Source organism: Hylobates moloch, unplaced genomic scaffold (genome assembly GCF_009828535.3).
Source record: "Hylobates moloch isolate HMO894 unplaced genomic scaffold, HMol_V3 SCAFFOLD_6, whole genome shotgun sequence".
NCBI classification, from domain to species: domain Eukaryota; kingdom Metazoa; phylum Chordata; class Mammalia; order Primates; family Hylobatidae; genus Hylobates; species Hylobates moloch.
In genome coordinates, this window is record NW_026652281.1 from 25789664 (window position 1) to 25810379 (window position 20716).

The 20716-nt window shown below is 34.5% G+C and overlaps 1 protein-coding gene across 1 annotated transcript in view; it reads right to left on the reverse strand.

The window, feature by feature from the left end:
• Positions 1-1345: 1345 nt before the first annotated feature.
• The window catches only part of SNX2 (sorting nexin 2), a 54685-nt gene continuing 35314 nt past the window's right edge, over positions 1346-20716 (reverse strand). The window contains exons 8-15 of the mRNA XM_032156570.2: positions 15431-15506; positions 14432-14545; positions 14085-14178; positions 12450-12655; positions 4924-5067; positions 3667-3747; positions 3480-3551; positions 1346-1505 (exon numbers count right to left, since the gene is read on the reverse strand). Coding sequence (XP_032012461.1) covers positions 1455-1505; positions 3480-3551; positions 3667-3747; positions 4924-5067; positions 12450-12655; positions 14085-14178; positions 14432-14545; positions 15431-15506 — 838 coding nt within the window. The 3' untranslated portion in view covers positions 1346-1454. The remainder of the gene's footprint in view (positions 1506-3479; positions 3552-3666; positions 3748-4923; positions 5068-12449; positions 12656-14084; positions 14179-14431; positions 14546-15430; positions 15507-20716) is intronic.

The following is a 20716-nucleotide window of genomic DNA, read 5'->3' on the forward strand; positions in this document are numbered from 1 at the left end:
TATGGAAGGGACATGTGGTGGTTAAGCTCAAGAAGAGGGGTGTTTGTAAGAATATTTTTTAAAAAACAAAAATAGCTCTGACACCAGTCATCATTTTTTTTTTGAGATAGAGTTTTGCTCTTGTTGCCTAGGCTGGAGTGCAATGGCACGATCTTGGCTCACTGCAACCTCCGCCTTCCTGGTTCAAGCGATTCTCGTGCCTCAGCCTCCTGAGTAACTGGGACTACAAGCACGGCCCACCACACCCAGCGAATTTTTGTATTTTTAGTAGAGACGGAGTTTCACCATGTTGGCCAGGCTAGTCTTGAACTCCTGACCTCAGGTGATCCACCCACTTCAGCCTCCCAAAGTGCTGGGATTACAGGCGTCAGCCACCACACCGAGCCATAACTTAAAGTTTCATCAGCATTAAGGATTAGATAACAGCTGTCTAAGTAGCATACAGAATGGGTAAAAACATTACCCAAGGCAAACTAAATTTCACTTTACTTCAAATTTGCTTTGTGTTGTGCTTGCTTATTCATCAAATCATGGTATATTTTAACATGGTACCATTCCTTGTCAACTGTGAGCACAGATGATATACTTTTAGTTTAAAAGAAAGAAAAAAAAAAGACAAGAATAAATTAAATATATGCAAAGTACAAGATTCTGAAGATAACGAGAAGATGAACAAAATCCATGGGACTTGTAAAAGTATATAAATACATTTTTTTCCTAATTCTTAAATTGGGCACTTGTAATAGAGATGGTTAAAAACAAGCAAAGACAATTATTCTCTTCTTTACCCAAGACAAGCAAGAGACAAATGTTCTTTGATTTATGATGGTTTCATAAGAAAACTTAAGCTTCATTTAGTCATTTAATGAGTTCAGCTTTGTCAATTAAAATAATTAAGGAATCATAGCATCATCTATATACATCTAGAAGAAAAATTTCTTCCTATTAAAAATGCTTTGAAAAGATTCCTAATGTTTAAATACCCAAATAATTTGTTACTAATATTTCACAAGGAATATCATTTTATTACTGTAATCACAAAATCGTAATTTCTGTACAGGAATGTGTAAGTGAACATTATTCAAAGCATTGATAATTCACTTCATAAAGAGGGTGAACATACTACAGAACATACTGTAAAGAAAAAATATTGTAAAATTTTCTGGTCTTGCAGTGCACTATTTAGTGCAAGTATTTAAGACACAGTAGTGTTCAATTCAGCAAAGTACTGCAGAATGTCATGCCACAGTCCACTTAATTCAAAGAGGGTCAGGACATGCAGCTTGTAATAAAATGTCAGAGAGTGTGTGTGTGTGTGTATATATATATATAAAACCACATGTAATTCATAAAATATATAGTGGTTTATTTAGATGGTTTCAAATGATTTCACTGTGGAATTCAGCATAACTGGAACAACATCCAAGGTCTTCTTAACGGCAATAATCTTATTGCTAGGCAATGGCTTTGGCTTCAGGTAGGAATGCTTCCCAGTATTTTATCAGCTGTGAATGATAATTAAAATATAAGTTATTCTCATTACCTTTTTGTCATTTATATGCATATATCCCATACAGCATTAAAAAAAAAATCTACATAAGCCGGGAGGGGTGGCTCACACCTGTAATTCCAGCACTTTGGGAGGCTGAGGTGGGTGGATCACCTGATGTCAGGAGTTTGAGACTAGCCTGGCCAACATGGTGAAACCCCGTCTCTACTAAAAATACAAAAATTAGCCTGCCAATCCGGCACTCGCCTGTAATCCCAGCTACTGGGGAGGCTGAGGTACAAGAATCGCTTGAACCCAGGAGGCAGAGGTTGCAGTGAGCCAAGATCACACCACTGCACTCCAACCTAGACAACAGAGCAAGACTCCGTCTCAAAAAAAACAAAAACAAAAACAACATTAAAGAACTATACAAATAGCTAACTAACAATGACTAATACTTACTAATGTCTGGGGTTTTTTTGTTTTGTTTTCTTGAGGCGGAGTTTCACTCTTGTTGCCCAGACCGGAGTGCAGTGGCACGACCTCGGCTCACTGCAACCTCCACCTCCCAGTTCAAGGGATTCCCTGCCTCAGCCTCCTGAGTAGCTGGGATTACAGGCGCGCCACCACGCCCAGCTAATTTTTTTGTATTTTTAGTAGAGACGGGGTTTCTCCACGTTAGCCAGGCTGGTCTCAAACTCCTGACCTCAGGTGATCCACCCGCCTCGGCCTCCCAACATGCTGAGATTACAGGCATGAGCCGCTGCGCCCGGCCAATGTCTGGTTCTTAAAGGAATCATTTTAATTTCCTTATCTGAAGTTCGTCAATATATTTCATATATAAATTATTTAAAACATTAATTACTCTTGGCTACTTTTAGTTTTTGATGTAAAATAATAGAGTTCTTTTAATGTACAATTTTTTGTTTTATGCAAAATTTTACATAGAACAGTGTTACCATATATTAAAGTAAATAATACAACTACAATGACCTTTTCCAGCATAAAGTGACAGGATTTCCCAATTCAGAGCATACTGACAGTTTACGTTATTGCTAGACCAAAAAAATGGGATATAAGGAGGAAGAAAATATTGAACAAGAAAAAAAAAAGGACTGGATAGAATTAGCTGTCAGTCTTCCTTGAATAGTCCAGAGAACAGATTGAAATATAAACTGAAGTCATGTTTAAAACAATTCCTTTAAAAACAAGCTTAAATGACTTATTTTCATATTTTAAAAAATTTAACTTCATGAGCTGTTTAAATAAAAATTAAAGACAATTTGAAGACATCATACTACTTAATTCAAAAACAACCTATTATGTTTTACACAAATGACATTCTAGATCCACATATTTTAAAATTGGAAGGAAAAAATCCTTCAAGATATTAAATTACTTGACCTGTGACTCTAATTTACATTAAAATATACAGGAAAATTTTCTGCGATTATCTTTTTATTTAATATGCCATTAAAATCCATGGTAAATGAGACAAATGCCACTTGCAGCATTCAACCACCACCAACCCCAAACAAAATAAAGCAAAAATGAAAACAGTACAGTTTTTTTTTTAATTCTGCAAGTGTTTAGCTTAAGTTCTATTTGTTATGCTTAAGTTCTATTTAGCTTAAGTTCTATTTGTTAATATTCTCACACTTACTATGAGAATTTACTCAAACAGGTCTGACCAACAAGGAAAACAAACTAGAAAGACAGTGAAAGGGGAAAGTTGCCCATGAGGTTTCTGATGGCCTAAAACTGGTAAAAGTCTATCTCTGCCTTAGTGTTAAGCAGAGGCAAAAAAAAAAAAAAAAGCTGAGATAGTTTCCAATTAGTTTACCATTTTATCCTTTACCATCACTGGCTTTCTGTCTTCCATTTCTTATTCTTGAGTTTAGATGCCGAGTTCATTAATCATCTTTTTAAAATAAGAAAGTACACCAAAAACAAATTCTAGAAGTTTAAGTTATAAACAAAAATGGCTTACCTGTTGTTGTGTTTGAACTAGTGATTCTAAGTACTTGATGATAACGGTTTTAAAATCCTTCACTCGTTCTTTCTGTTGAAGTACATTTTAAAAAGTCCGTTAGTAGAAAGCTAAATTCAACTTTACCACAAAATTGCAGCAAAATGTGACCATGTTGTTAAGATAAATGCAAAATTATTATACATGCCTCAAATCTTCCCACTTCTTTTCGAATCGTTTTAGATATCTGTTCAAAATCTCTTTCCCCTTGTTGCACTTTCGCCTCCCACTAATAAAAACAAACAAAGAAATATTTTATGCTTATCTCAAAAAAAAAGTATAGTACTGTCAAGACCACTCAATTTAATCACAATGCCTGAAAATCCTGAGAAAGCTCAATATTGGCAATGCACAATTTAGCATCAACAGAAATTGCACTTAACTTTCAACCAATAGAAACGCATGTTAGCTTCATTTCCATTAATATTCCACAGATTTGCTCAATATTAAGATATTTCAATACTGTACTTAATAAACTACAATGTCCAAAGCTTAATTAAATATAAGAGGAAAGATTTTGGGCATAAAATTCACCACAAAATAAATTATCAGTGTTACAGTGTAATTTTCTTAATTACTTTTTTATATCAGTAATTACTTCAGAATATATCAATACTGTTAAATACAAGGATATATGTTCATCAAAATTTATATGCTGATGGAAATACTTTAAATTAGGAAAATTACATGGTAAACATTTTAAAAATATTTTTGTAATGGTAAAATGACCAGATTGGAAAAAAATGTGGAATTATGGTCTACTGAAGACCATCAATAAATATTAAATTCAGTACAGAAACAACAAAATGTTGTGATTAGTGAACAATGAAACAACTAAAATAACTGAAGATTTAAGCAATGAAATGATATTTTTCCCACTATGTAACCAAAACACTGGTACATACTCTTCAAAGGGCAGGTACATTTATTTTTAGTAATATAAAGGTTGTCCTACCTCTTCAATTTCCTTATTGAAGCATGGTAAGAAAAGTGTATAAATTATAATAAACTTATATAAATTCACTAAAATACCATATATAATACATATATATGGGGGGATAATGTTGCCTGGACAGCTAAATGTGGGAGAGATCTAGCTCTAAAACCATTTTTAGACACAAAATAATAATCTGAAATAAAATTAACCATCTAATAATAAATGTGTAATTATTAATGTAAAGGTTAATTTTAGCTGTTTTCCTTGTATGCTTCTTTATCCATTCCATAAGTAACAAAGGGCTCTGGAGATTTTAATAATGATTAAAATGTTAAAGTAATTCTAACACAGTTCATAAAAATATGCAAAAATAGCTAAGTGTTGAATGGTTTAGAAAAAAATTATGAAAAATTATGTATATATGAATGACTCATGAAAAACTTAAGAGATAAAGCATTTAGTAATCACCTCTCTTATTTCATTTTTAGCTTGCTGTATTTTATCTGGTTTGTTAGCAACCATCATTTTTGCTTCAGCTTCACGTTTTTTGAGCAAAGTAATTTGAGCATCTTCCCATTTCTGCCAGCACTTCATTCGATGGTCAAACACACCCTATAAGTGAATGACATAATGTTATTAAGTAAGAGTAACATTTAAAATACTTTCATAACACTCGAAGTGTTATAATACTGAGAGCAATAAAACCAAGTATTTAAGTGCTATTCTAATATACTAAGATACTGAAAATAAGTATGCCAATATTAAAGAAAATAATCTCCATATTCATTTGCTTAAAACAAAAAAACCCTGTCACTGGATGAAACATGTTCAGAATAAAAACTACATTCAAAACCCATTTCATCACTAGCCTTTAGGGCTTTAAATATGGTTTATAAGATTTATAACAGCGTTTTATGCTTTGAAGAAAGATGTCTTTAATAGGAAAATGCTAGTGTCATACCTACACTGGAAATTTTCCCACTAAATAATATTAGAAGCATATTAAGTATTAGAAACATGTCTGAAATTGAAAAGACAAAATGGGAAAAACTCATAAGATATGTGGTAGAAGAAATTACCATAGCAAATAAAAAAAGGCAAAGCAATCAAAAAGTAAAATATAACAAAATGAATAAAAAGACAGTCTTAAGATGAAAAGGGCAAAAGACGAAGAGGACTATACATATTTTTTATATATACACCGCAGAACTAAAGAAATAGACAAAACGATCCTAATACAATAAGTCAACCAAATCCATGACTTCTCTCAAGGAGTCTGGCAGAGCAAGGGCAAGTGAATAGAGAAAATAAATGAAGTATGGACAAATTAGAGTAATTAGAAGTCTCATGAAAAAAATGATGGATAGGATGGGAGAACCCACTAAGAATCCCCTTTCTGGCTTGATGTTAGATAAATATTAAAATTATTTTAGTAATTACTAATCAAACATTCATGAAGTGAACATTAGTAAATTGGGTGAACCAGGAAGCACTAAACCTGAGTTATTTTAATTTATTCCAAATAAAAAACTTTTTGAACCATGAAGCAGTAAAAATACATGTTCCTATAGGGATCTGCTGAAGAGAAAAATATGTAGGTAGTGTATTTTTAAAAAGCAGGCTTTGGAGAAAATCAAATTTGGTTCTAATATTAGTTTTGTCACTGTATGACCATGGGTAAATTCACTCAACTTCTCCAAGCTGTAATGATCCCAAATATGAAAGGTAGGAAGTGATGTCTACATTTATGGATTAGAAATAACATGAGGAGTATGTTATTGCATAGTGACTTAACCTAGTGGATGCTTAATAATCAGTAGGTACAGGCCGGGCGCGGTGGCTCACGCTTGTAATCCCAGCACTTTGGGAGGCCGAGGCGGGCGGATCACGAGGTCAGGAGATCGAGACCACGGTGAAACCCCGTCTCTACTAAAAAATATAAAAAAAAAAAAATTAGCCGGGCGTGGTGGCGGGCGCCTGTAGTCCCAGCTACTCGGAGAGGCTGAGGCAGGAGAATGGCGTGAACCCGGGAGGCGGAGCTTGCAGTGAGCCGAGATTGCGCCACTGAACTCCAGCCTGGGTGACACAGCGAGACTCTGTCTCAAAAAAAAAAAAAAAAAAAAATAATCAGTAGGTACAGCCATTATGGACTACTTCTAAATAACATACATATGTAAACGTAGTTAACTGTTAAGCTTTCTATTAAAAGTGCAAAGGATAGCTTAGTATTATGGAAAAAATGTATAACTAGACAGCATTTATATCATATGGCAATTTTTTAAAATGTGACAATAGCATTAAAAAATCCAATCAACCAGAAACCAAAGTATTTTTCCAAAGGAATTCTTTAGGATTGTGAACATTTTAAATTAACCAGGACAACAGCTATCCAGGGCAAACTGGCAGTCAAAGCACCTTATCTATGGGTATTTAAATCCACTTCGCTATATTTAATTTGTCTTCTCAGATAATTTTTCTTACATTATTAAGTGAATCTTACTGTCCCCTTTGTCTGCTTTTCTTATATTTAAAATATGTTTTTCCTAAAACATCCCTTATTATAAATTAACTTTGCTTTAGTCAAATTAAGTTAGGCTAAAATCCAAAAGTAACACATCTAACACAAATAGATTCAGAAAAAGTCACTGTCATTTAAAACAGCAGTGTTCAATCCTTTGGCTTCCCTGGGCCACACTGGAAGAAGAATTGTCTTGGGCCACACATAAAACATACTAACACTAACACTAAGTGATGAGCTTAAAAAAAAAAAAAAAAAAGTCATCAGTGTTTTTTACAATTTTTTTTTTTTTTTTTTTTGAGACAGAGTCTTGCTCTGTCGCCCAGGCTGGAGTGCAGTGGCGCGGATCTCAGCTCACTGCAAGCTCTGCCTCCCGGGTTCATGCCATTCTCCTGCCTCAGCCTCCTGAGTAGCTGGGACTACAGGCGCCCGCCACCATGCCCAGCTAATTTATTTTTATTTTTAGTAGAGATGGGGTTTCACTGTGTTAGCCAGGATGGTCTCCATCTCCTGACCTCATGATCTGCCCGCCTCGGCCTCCCAAAATGCTGGGATTACAGGGCATGAGCCACCACGCCCGGCCATGACATTTTAATAAAGTTTGTGAATTTGTGTTGGGCTGTATTCAAAGCTGTCCCCGGCCGCATGCTGGAAAGCTTAACACAAACAATCCCTCTCACTTCCTACACATACACACACACAGACACACACACACACACACACACGACCACATGTTGGAAAGCTTAAGACAAACAATACCTCTCACTTCCTATACACACAAACACACACATACACACGACCACCAAAAAGCAATGTAAGATTTTAGGCCTAGTCTTGCTTTAGGGAAACAGGGCCATATCTTTTCTTCATTTATAAATTCCTCTGTTCAGTAACAATTTGATTCCTTAAAATATGTACCAATACAGGGAAAAAGCTAATGAACATGCCCTTTAATTCAATATTTGCTTAAGTTCTCAATGTATACATAAACCAGCTTTTCCACTGATAAGCTAAATCTAAACTAATTTGGTCCCTGTCCAATTTATTATCTCATAGTATTCTAGGACCAGGACATGTTTATTGTGGTACAGATGTAGGAGCTATGATAAAGGTAAGACTACTAAAGTCAGGTTATTTCAGGAAAAAAAATTAATCTTAAATATACAAATTAACTTTTTCTTCGTTTGTTTTCTTTCCTTTGTAACAAAATAACAGAAAATAAAAAAGAACCAGCACCACTCAAACTTCTAACAATGCTATATTAAATCAATTAAATCGTAACAATGTTTCCCTTTGTATGTCAAGATACTAATCCACTCTAGTAGAACCATTATAAGAGGGATAAGTTTACACGGATCATCCATTTAGGACCTCCATTCCTCTGTTAATTTATGGCATACATTTGTATGCAAGCTGCTCTCAGACAAGACTGTAGATGTCTAACAGTTTTTTTGGCCCATCAGGAAATTTGATGCTACAATTTTAATTATTATCATATTGTAATTCAGTTAATCTGAAAATATGCTGCCCAGCTTCATGGAGTTCTGAAGAGGTGCTGAGTATTTATAGCCAAACAATAAAGTATTTAAACCCCTTGGGGAACCCATCTTTTAGTTAAATAAATTTTTTTAGTATGTTTTATAAATTGGGATCCCCAAAAATTATTTATGAAGAGTTCTAGTGCTAAAAACATTAAGAACCATTGCCCTCAATCTCTGACCCTACTCTAGTGGTTCAAAGAAGCCCAATACATGACAATGCTTGTAAGGATACAGCCAAAACTTATAGTTCTAAATTGCAGAGACTATGTACTATACAAAAGAGGAAAACAGGAGTTTCCTGACACAATGCCAGGCTTAGGCAATATTTTGAAATGGGTAAAATTTAGCTTTTTCTTTAGTGTTCCAATTCCTGATGTTCTTTGATCCCAACAATGGCTCTATATTAATCCCCAAAGTACTCCCAATTTGAAGAACTATCATCAGAAAAGTATGCTCGATATGGATAAAACCAAAGGTTAATTAATAATAAGCACCTATTCGAAATAGATAATAAGCAAACAAAAACTGGGCAAAGGACATGAAGAGTTCATTCACAGAAAAAGAAATGTAGGGTCGGGTGCGGTGGCTCATGCCTGTAATCCCAGTGCTTTGGGAGGCCAAGGTGAGTAAATCACAAGGTCAAGAGATGGAGACCATCCGGGCAAGGTGAAACCTCGTCTCTACTAAAAATAGAAAAATTAGCTGGCTGTGGTGGCATATGCCTATAGTCCCAGCTACTCAGGAGGCTGAGGCAGAATTGCTTGAACCTAGGAGGCGGAGGTTGTAGTGAGCCAAGATCGTGCTACTGCCCTCTAGCCTGGCGACAAAGCAAGACTCCATCTCAAAACAAAAAAAGAAAGAAAAAGAAATGTAAATGGTTTATCATTTGTAAAGATGTCTTGATTCACACTAAGTAAACGACAACTTATAAAACAAAAAACCTTCATTCTCGGTTGGTAGTAAAAAGAAACACATAGGTTTAGCTAGGTTAGGGTACAAAGTAAAATCTTTTTGAACAGTAATTTGGCAATACTTATTGAAATTTAAAATGCATATACCCTCTGGTCAGCAATTCTACTTATAGAATCTTTATGTCCAAAGAGTTATCAAAATACTTGATTTTTTAAAAGACTAGACTATAATTCAAGGTATATCTAAATGTTATATGATGGAATGCTATACAACCATTAAAAAGACATCTACCAGCCGGGCGCAATGGCTCACGCCTGTAATCCCAGCACTTTGGGAGGCTGAGGCTGGTGGATCATGAGGTCAGGAGATTGAGACCATCCTGGCTAACACGGTGAAACCTCGTCTCTATTAAAAATACAAAAAAATTAGCCAGGCGTGATGGTGGGTGCCTATAGTCCCAGCTACTCAGAAGGCTGAGGCAGGAGAATGGCGTGAACCTGGAGGCGGAGCTTGCAGTGAGCCGAAATCATGCCACTGCACTGCAGCCTGGGCGACAGAGCGAGTCTCCGCCTGACAAAAAAAAAAAAAAGACATCTACTTATGTTGATAGCGAGAATGCTCTATTAAGTGGAGTGGGTGTAAAAAGCAGACAAAGAACACTACACACAGTATATTCCTTTTTGAGAAAGGAAGGGAGGGAGAGAAGGGGATGGAAGGAATAAACAGACAGAGGGTGAATTAGCTTCATGTACATGCATAGCTAATTCTGTAAAGACACACAAGAACCTAACAGTTTATGACTGAGGTCAGAGACTACAGGTCTCAGTTCCGCAGGCAAATTTACCTTGCTGAGCTATTAGAACTGTCATGTATGTGCATTATTTTTTCAAATACAAATGAATTAGTTTAAAACAAAGAATAGGACAAAAACAAAAACCATAAAAATTACCTGTCACCTCCTTCCATAATATCTTAATTCCTTTTGTGTAGTTGATCTGAGCTAGGTTTCAGTAGAAACTAATCTTAAAGAGCTTAATTTACCTGAAGGCAACTTGACCACAGCTCTTTAACTCTTTTAGTCAATGAATCATTAATTCAGTATTTCCACAAATGTGTTCCATATATGTAAATAGATATTTGGTGGAAAATAATTCTTGTTCAAATGAATTTAGAAGCCTCTGGATTAAAATTTGTTTTCTTTTTCACTCCTAACCAGTTCTGAGCTTTTAAAAGGCATTCTGAATCTTGCAAACAGGGATACTATATACATAACTTCCCAAACTTAGCTAACTGTAATCCATCTTTTGGTGCCAGTGTTCTATAGAAAATATTTTGGAAAACATGAATATAACTAATTTCAGGAAACAGTAACACAGCAAAAACACGGTATGAGGAAAGCTGTTTTTGAGGGATCAATATCCATTACACAGGCAGGCCATCACTGCCAGGGGGTCTTTTTCCAGGCTAGCTGTTATTAGCAGATATGTATTCTTTTTTTTTTTTTTTTTTTTGAGATGGAGTCTCTCCGTCGCCAGGCTGGAGTGCAGTGGCGCGATCTCGGCTCACTGCAACCTCTGACTCCCTGGTTCAGGTGATTCTCCTGCCTCAGCCTCCTGAGTAGCTAGGATTACAGGCATACGCCACCATGTCCAGCTAATTTTTGTATTTTTAGTAGAGCCAGGGTTTCACCATGTTGGCCAGGATGGTCTTGATCTCCTGACCTCGTGATCCACCCGCCTCGGCCTCCCAAAGTGCTGGGATTACAGGCGTGAGCCACAGCGCCCGGCCCAGATATGTATTCTTACAGACACTGCCCAACTCCCCTTTTTTGACCCAAAAGTTTGTTGGAAGTGCCACACTTTTTTACAACAGCTCTCATGATATTGGGCGCTTTGGTAAGAAGTGAGAGTAGGTGGGACAAATCTGTAAACTGGATCTCCGTACATCACAAGCTGCCTATACATAATGAAGTATATATACTCTGACAACTGCTATCTATATTAACATTTCTAAATACTGAAAAATTAATCACCAACAGCATAAGGAACAACATTTAAAACAGTAAAATACAAGTAAAATTGGCAATTTTACCAAATAAAAGGAAGCACCATTCTGAAGTGCTAAGAATGCTCTAGTAATAAATGTCATCAGTCGCTTGAGAACAGAACCATCAATAAATATGCTCACTGTAGATGAGTACTAACTCATCTTGATCACAGACTTTAGCTGAAAAAATTTTGCATAAGAAAGAAACAAGATCTCATTAACTTTCTAGATGTTTAAATTCAAGGTAAAAGGTAAATACCCAGTACCCCCCAAACCCCATGATAACTAATATCCGTAACAAAAATTCAAAGATCTTAAAGTATCTTCTGAGACAGGATACACTGAGTAACGTTCAGTTCAGTTTAACCGTCTGAATACTGCAGATATCTGTAGAATACTAATTTTTACTAACTGGATTACTTTCTCAACTATTCAGAAATTGGACTATTATATTTAAGTATTGCCACTCAATAACACAATTTATGATCTAATCTAGTCCCATCTCATCTATAAACACATGGTGACTACACATTTGAGGATACAAAATCTGATTACATCCAAATTCATGATGAAGCCTCCATTAAACATATTCACTGCAATAATCGTTTCTGGTTTTATCCTATTTATTACACAGTCAGCTTTACTAATGATAATAGAGTACAGTGAGTAGTTTCAGTTAGTGCTAGAATGAGCAAACAAACACTATTAGTTAGCTCCAAACTTGTATAAGCAAATACATAAGTAAATGTATAATGTTTTCTATCTTATCTGTCATCCTTAGACCTGTTAAAAACATTAATTCTATCTATTGTACTGTGCAAGTCATAGGGAAGAAAGTACTATGTATACTTATCTTGAAGCCATTTTATTCATGCTAGTATAGGAGGAATCAAGACATGTAAATACATAATTAATAGGCAACAAAATACTTTTTAAAGTACACGACACAAGTGAGCAGCATGCAAGAAAGGGCTTACTTTCACTGCAGCAATAAGACGAATGTAGTCACTAAGTAGTTCTGAAAACATGTAAAAGTCAGCAAAAGCTTGTTCTTGATGTAACTGGTCTATCTTCTCCTCAACCTCTGCAAGCTGAGACAAAGCTCTAGATAAAGCTGTATGATCCTCAGAATTACCTAACATGGCAGCACTTTTAGCAAAGGCAGCTGTGTTGGCTGAAAGTTCTGAAATTTAAAAAAAGCATGCAATTTTAGTGTTCACTCATAAAATTTGAAAATATTGTATTGATTTTTCCACTTTTCTCTAAATTTTACTTATTCACAAGTTGCTCAAATAATATTGTAAATTAATTAATATGAAACAATTAGTCATTAAAATGCCTCAGGCATAAATGCCAAGTGCTCGGAGATCTACTGAAAACACAGACAAATCACTGCTTATATTCCAAAGGGATGAACTATGTTTAAATCATTTAATATAAAAATCTGCCTCCTGTTTTTTCTCCCACAGTGTTCAGTTTCTCTGTCCATTCCTAAAAATGAAATATATTTTTAATATGAGAAGAACTGGTAATACTCACAATTGATTTATACCACATTTCTGGCCTTTAAACATTTGTCATTGAAAATAACATCTATAATTTTAATGAGAATATTATTTAGCTAACAGGAGCAAAGGTAAAATTATATACACAACATAAATTTTGTTTCTTTCCTTTGTTGTACAACAATCTCAGTAAAATATTAGAATTTCTAAAAAGATTTAGAATGTGATCATTTCAGATATTTCAAATAAAGAAAAGTAGATGTTTACAGGCTGAATACTGTCAGTGACTAATAATTACACTGCCTGGAAACTGCTCCATTGCTCTACATTATGTAAAGTTCTCCAAAAAAGCCCTTTCCCTAAGAGATATATATAATTCAAATGGCAAAAGCTGTTACAAACTACTTTCAATAATAAATGTATTAGTAAGTTTCTATAATTATTTTAATAAAATGTATCGCTGGTAATGTTACATATTATTTGCTTATTAAATATCTTGGACAATTGATATTTACATTGTTGGATTCTTTAAAAATAAACCAAAAAACTGTAATTTCACTGTGGATTAAAATATTACAACTCAAATTTTCTATGAATTTTTAGCAAAATCTCCAGATTTTTCAATATTGTAGTTCAAAAATGATGAAAATACTTCAAAGGGTTTTACAGGAAATAGACACACAAAACAAATACTTTCCAAAAAATTTCCAAAAAGCAATTTTCAAATCTCAAGTTTTTTATTATAATCAAAGTTATTAATTGATAAGACCTCTTCATCCATTTAACTGTAACTATACTTAACAAGTTAATCTCAAGTGACCGTTTTAATCCAAAACTCAAATATAGTTTTCTTTGTTCTTTTTTTTAGCTCACATCTGTACCAGTTAACAGTTTTCTAAGCTCATTATTTTTGTACTTCTAAACTAGATATTAAATCAAAATAGAACAAAAAAATTTAAATAATAAAGTTGAACAAGAAAACATTGTCTTAAACGATTGTTTTCTCTCTTCTGCAGTAACTTCAGAATATTTATTTTCATAAAATTTAAATAAAATATTTTCATTAGTTTTATGGTGCTAACCACGTAAGCAGTAAGGCAAACAAACCTTTTCTATGACAGACCAAGGCTTCAACACTGGCATGAAGTTTCCTAAGTTGCTGATCCAGATTCTCAAATTGCTGCTGCTTTTCTTCAAACCACTAAGAAAAAAATGAAACATGGAGTTAATTTAGGAAGAACAAACCATTGTAAATTAGGTTACCAATAGCAAGCTACATTCCTTGTTTTAAAGCAACAAATTAACCATGTATAACCATGGTGGCCAACTGATGTGGCTGAGAACTAAACTCAATAAGCAAATTAATATCCTATTTTCCACTTGCACAGCTTTAAAATGCAATTGTTGGGCTCATTAATTCATCTCATTATTCAAGTCGAAAAATCAGCTCTTACTGCATCCGATTCATTCATCTTGATTGTCATTTTGTTGACAGCGTCGGCAGCCTTGTTCACCATCCTCAATATTCCTGCTCCACTCAGAGCCTGTGTATTAACTGCTCTAGGCAGCTGGAATTGAATGACAAATAAGGGCAAACAAACCGGTTAAAAGCCTGGAGGTTTAACTAGGCACAAAAGTGATCCCCCCTCCTCCCCCCTCCGCCCCACACACAAATTTTAAAAAAGAGGTTGTATTTCCTTCACTCTCATACATTTCAATAGTGAGATCTAATTTCTCAACTATACTACTTGTACATTCTCAAAGGAAAACTTAAAAAATAGACTTTCCATTTGCTTTTCTTCTGCACGTTTACATTTAGATGGAACAAACACCCTGTTTGTCAAAATATATTAAGAAATTGCCAAGTACCCTAACACTGGCCACCTGTTTGCTAACAGAAATAAACTGTTTATAAGGAAAGAAGAAAGTCTTGAGAAAAATCTCCTTATGCTCAGTTAGCATTGTGTGATTTTGAGTTTTTAAAAAATTCTGCAACTCAAGTAAATTAAAGAAAAAAATGCAAACTAGAACTTAAATTGCTCTTAGGAGCCAAAAATATATCAAACATTTCAAATAAAAAGAGCATCATGTTTAGAAATTAGGCTCTTTCAAGTGACAAATTTGCATTTCAAAACCTTAATAAGGATACCAAAATGTAGAGAAGCAAATACACATTCAACTTTCTCTTTCTCTAAAATGAAGTCTGAATAAACTTATTTCAACATGATGCCTGCGGAACAACTTAGGGCATTCAGAGTTAGAATACTTATAAATCACTTTCTTAAATCCTGTTTTAAGTGTTCAAGAAAGGGACTAATCGCCCTACAAGTATCAAAGCAATTTTGCTACTAATTTAGCAGGGTAGTTGACCCAATTATTTACTATATATAGTCATATAAATTACAATGACAACAAGAACATTCATACGCAAAATTTTAATATAGAAATAATACCTCTGAACTTTCCAAGAACTGCCTTAAATCAGGATCCTGTAGTAAAGTTGGATGTTTTACTGTTCTTTGAAGATACCTAGATTTAAGGGTAAAATTGCTCCTTTATCAGTTGCATCTTGAATTATATTTCAACAAAATGATAAAAAAATAGAAATACTAGGAAAAAAGGTGTCCTCACTACCTCCTATTAGACTACTCTCACTGTAATTACTTAGAATCTTACAGCAATTTAATAATTAAAAAGGTTTTTGTTGATGTTTTGAAAACTGATATACTATCCAGTTTTCATAATTATGTAAAAAGAGAAATGGCAAGGGGTGGGAGTGGGGAGAGGTTAAATAACTCACCAAACTTGTCACTGCAAAGCATTAATGTTGTAAAGGGGTATGTGAGTTTGTTGCATAATTTTATCTTTGGGTGGAGTCATGTTCTCAACTATAATTTTAGAGTTCTAAGAAACATATTAATATTACTATATATACTCCACTCAACCGAGTTTTAAATTGCTATTATCATCAGAATGGGGAAGAGTCTATCAATATTTTTTTGCATGTCAGCATATTTAAATGATCACAATTAGCTTTAGTCCTCACTTAATAAGAACTAAATTTTCTTCAATATTTTCCCCATACCTCTTCAAAGGTATTTATTCAGTATTTCTATTTTTAAGGTTTTGCTGTTTTTGGTAAATGTCTTATCTAATATGATATCATATAAAATGAAATAAATGAATACCACATAAAATGCACAAAAATGAAAAAGTTAGAAATACCACTATGAAATCAATTTCCCTTTATTAGAAAAGCTCACACGTGCCTGTCACCCATAATAAATTACCAATCATGACTTCATAAAAGGAAATAAGGTCAACTATTTGATGATTCTCGATTACTCATCTAATCCCATTAAAAACAACTGCTACCTTTCCCCAAGTTAATAACTATATGCGGTAATATTTCAGTTATAATATTTTTCCTCACAACAACACATTTATTTTATTTCTTTAGAATAAATGTAGTAATTTCTATCTCTTTGATTATAAAATATGCCTAAAATTAATGTTTCCAAAAGTGATAATCTTCTCTAAAGTCAAATTCTATACATTGATCAAAATGACTATTTTATCAGTATCAAAATGTTAACTTCTGTTTTTATATATTTAAATAAAACATACAGCATACTAAACTTCATTTTAAGTCAGTAGTCCACATAAGAAGTCATTATACTAGAACCAGAGCATTTAACAGATATCTTCAATACAATCTATGCTGAGTTTAAAAAAATTTTTGCTGCCTATATTGCGAAGCCAAAAAAGGGATGCAGCAAGAACACTAATCCCGCAGGTTTAAGAAATGCTGGTATTTCCCCACTTGAATTTGACTTACAATTTTAACACTGAAGTTCTCTCACAATATATCAGATAAGTTATTTAGTTGTTTAGACTGAGTACTACTTGAAGGCAGTTTGCATAAGTTGCTCATCTCGGTGCATACAACAGCTAGGTAACAGCAGGCACTCAGATACTTGTAAAAAACAAAAACCCAAGAAAGACAAAACATCTAGTACTTAACCTCTAAGAAACATTCTGGCAGGGTGAGGTGGCTTATGCCTGTAATCCCTGCACTTTGGCAGGCAGATCACGAGGTCAGGAGTTTGAGACCAGCCTAACATGGTGAAACCCCGTCTCTACTAAAAATACAAAAATTAGCTGCGGGTGGTGGCATGCACCTGTATCCCAGCTACTCAGGAGGCTGCAGCAGGAGAATTGCTTGAACCCGGGAGACGGAGGTTGCAGTGGGCCGAGATTGCGCCATTGCACTCTAGCCTGGGTGACAAAGCGAGACTCCGTCTCAGGAAAAAAAAAAAAAAAAGGAAATATTCTAATATTTCAAACCTAAGTGGAAATACCTTGTATCATTTATATTCTAAAACAGCTTTCCAAAGTAAGTTCTGTAGAATACTAGTCTCACGTAATATTCCACGAAAAAGACTGATTCCATATCAAGAAAGTTTGAAATATATACATATTCCTGTCTTTTAAAATTGATAGCAGACAGCATTTTATTAAGTGTTGTGAGAACTCCTACAGAAAACAACCCTGGTTTAACTTTGTTAAACCCTATGTTGACAAAACTCAATTGACTACAGATCTTTTTCATTCTACCACATATTAGCATTCTGAAGAATCAATTTTGAAAAATGATATTCCAGAAAAAGGGAATAAAACTTTCCTTCTCAAGGGCAACATAAAATAAAACTAAATACATATACTAAATACATATATTAAAAAAATATGTTTTTTTTTAGTTTATATGTGTTTCTCATATATAAGCTTATATGCTTGTATATATATAAGCTTACATAATGTTGAAATTAAGAACAGAAACATAAAATGGATTTTAAAACAATAAATATTTATAAACATATGCCAATTCGGAATTAAGACCAGAGATGGTTGTAATACAAAGGAAAGACACACGACAAAAAGGGTAAATGAGTGTAGGAAGAAGACAGGAAAAGAGGTATGGGGAGAAATAGAAACACTGAAAAAAGACAGAAATAAAAGGCAATGGAATTGATCAATATCACATCCAATAAGAGGTGCTCAGTAATTGTTCTTCAAATTTACTTCAAGTTACTGATGAAAAATCCCTCAAGGCTTTCAAATTCTTATTTACTTACCAGAAACAAAACAAAATAAAGTAGGTTATATAAAATGCTTGAGAGCAACAGAGTTACAAATATTTATCTTGCTTCAAACTAAAACACAAGCACACATAATGGGAGAATAAGAAAGAGCCTGGGTCTTGGATGACATTCACTTGTTCATTCAGCAAATACTTACTGAGCTCTTACTACCTATTAAGTACTGCTTTGAGTACATGGAACACATCAGTGAGCAAAAGAGACTAAGATTCATTCCCTGGTGAAGCTGACATTTTAGTACAAGATAGACAATAAACTATAAACATAATAAACATACAAATGATAAAGCATGTGACAAGGTGGCAAAAGCTATGGGAAAAAAAGACAGAACAATGGGGTAAATGGGACCAAGTATTTAAGATGTGGTTGGTGGCAATATAAATAGAGTAGGTCAGAAGAAAGCCAATGACTGGAACAGGCTTCACTTGAAAGGTGTTATTTGAACATATGAACTTGAACAAGGAATGAGTTAGCAATGCAGATACCTAGGAACAAAGCATTCTAGGCAGAGGGAGCAGGCAGTTGAAAAGACTCTAAGGTAGGAAAATGCCTAGGGTGTTTGAGAAGCAGCAAAAGGTTAGTCTGGCCTAAAGCAGAGTGAGTGATCACAGAGGATATGAGATCAAATGGGTAACACAGTGAGGCATGCAGGTCATATAGAGTCTTGCAGTCCATTAAAAGGACTCTGGCTTTTATTGAGTAAAATGGGGGCATGGGGCCAGGATGGGGAGGGGTTGAAATGATCTGATTTATATTTTAGAATGACTACTGTAAAGTTCTATATTAAAGTAGAAGTGCCAAGAATGGAATCAGGGACACCAATGAGGAGGCTACTGCAGTTAATTAACACCTTTGGACTCAAAGTCAGTAGACTGGTGAGAAAAGGTTGTATTATCAGACATCAGAAAGAAGCAACAGAATTTTCTGATGAATTAGATAATCCTGAACAGCTGCTTACTCCAAACTCTTTGATTTGAAAGAGTGGATTAATCTACATTAACTGTTTAGGCCAGTTGGATTTTTAGATGCTTGAAATGAACACAATCCTGACACACTACATTTTATTTATTTATTTATTTATCATTTTTTATTTATTTAGAGACGGAGTCTCACTCTGTCGACAGGCTGGAACGCAGTGGCACGATCTTGGCTCACTGCAACCTCTGCCTCCCGGGTTCAAGCCTCCTGCCTCAGCCTCCCAAGTAGCTGGGACTACAGGCACACGCCACCACACCCAGCCAATTTTTTGTATTTTTAGTAGAGACAGGTTTCACCATGTTGGCCAGGATGGTCTTGATCTCTTGACCTCGTGATCCACCCACCTCAGCCTCCCAAAGTGCTGGGATTACAGGTGTGAGCCACCGCGCCCAGCCTCACACTTACACTTTAAAGACGAATGCATGTAAGTAATTTACGTAAGGTTACACAGAAAGTGTGTATTAGTACAGGTTTCAACTGAAAAAGAATTATAAATCTTATACACTTATTATTATGCTCTAAATTTCTCATTTTATATTTACAGATGTGTATCCTTACCTATAAAATACACTCAATATGATCTAAAGATTTGAAGCACTCTCAAGAAAACCAAGCAAGTGCTGTTAGGGCTACTCTTAATAGAAGCAGTCTCTGCTTACTTTACTGAGTGTGGCACAGGGGAATACTTGGGTATTTAACCACTCCTTTTCTCTTCCTAACCTTTAATACCAGATATTTATCCTTTCATTCAAGGTAGTCATCTGGATTATCTAAGTTTGAACAAATACGTAAATATCATACTATTAAATAAAATAATACAAAGAAAAATGCTTCCCTAACCCACCAGATCCAACTGGGTTGGGTATCCCACAGATGTACCTGTTTGATGTTTAAAGTTTAAGAAATACCACAGAAAAATCACTTTAGAAAAGCTGGCTATATGAAAGGGCAAGAAAAACGCAGTTTTAAAATCCTGTACAGACTAAAAAAAAAAATGTGTACAGGAAAATTAGCTTGGACAGAAGAATTAAAATTAGATTAAAAGAAACCATTCCAGTTCCTTTGCTTCTATACCTTTATGCCTATATTTTCTTCAGTGATTTTTTTCTAATTGAAAATGAACTTTTCCCTCATACTATACTGCTTCTTTCTTTTTTTCACTATTGCAAATTCCACTATGGTAGCATTTAACAAGTAGCATTTATCAGTAAAGAAAGTGTCTTTATACAAACAGGGTCAAGTTTCAATATCCCTTAAAACTCTCCTCAACATTTCATAGTACATGAAGGTATGGTAAGTACTATCCAATGCAGTCAAGTTGGAAGAAAGGTAAAGGTAGAATCAAATTATATGTCCTTGGTACAATAAATCTTCATTAAGTTCCTTATCAAGCATGCCATCTGAAATACTTCAAATTTACTCATAGAAAAATAAGACTTGAAAGGTCTCTCAAAGGGTCATGGTTACATTTTCAGGAAAGACTAAGTGAAATCAAGGCAGACCATTATCTACCTTTATTCTTAAAAATATTCAGTCTATGACCTCTCCTACAATAGAATCGATTCAAATGCCTAACCTAAACTTCTCTTGATGCAATTTAAA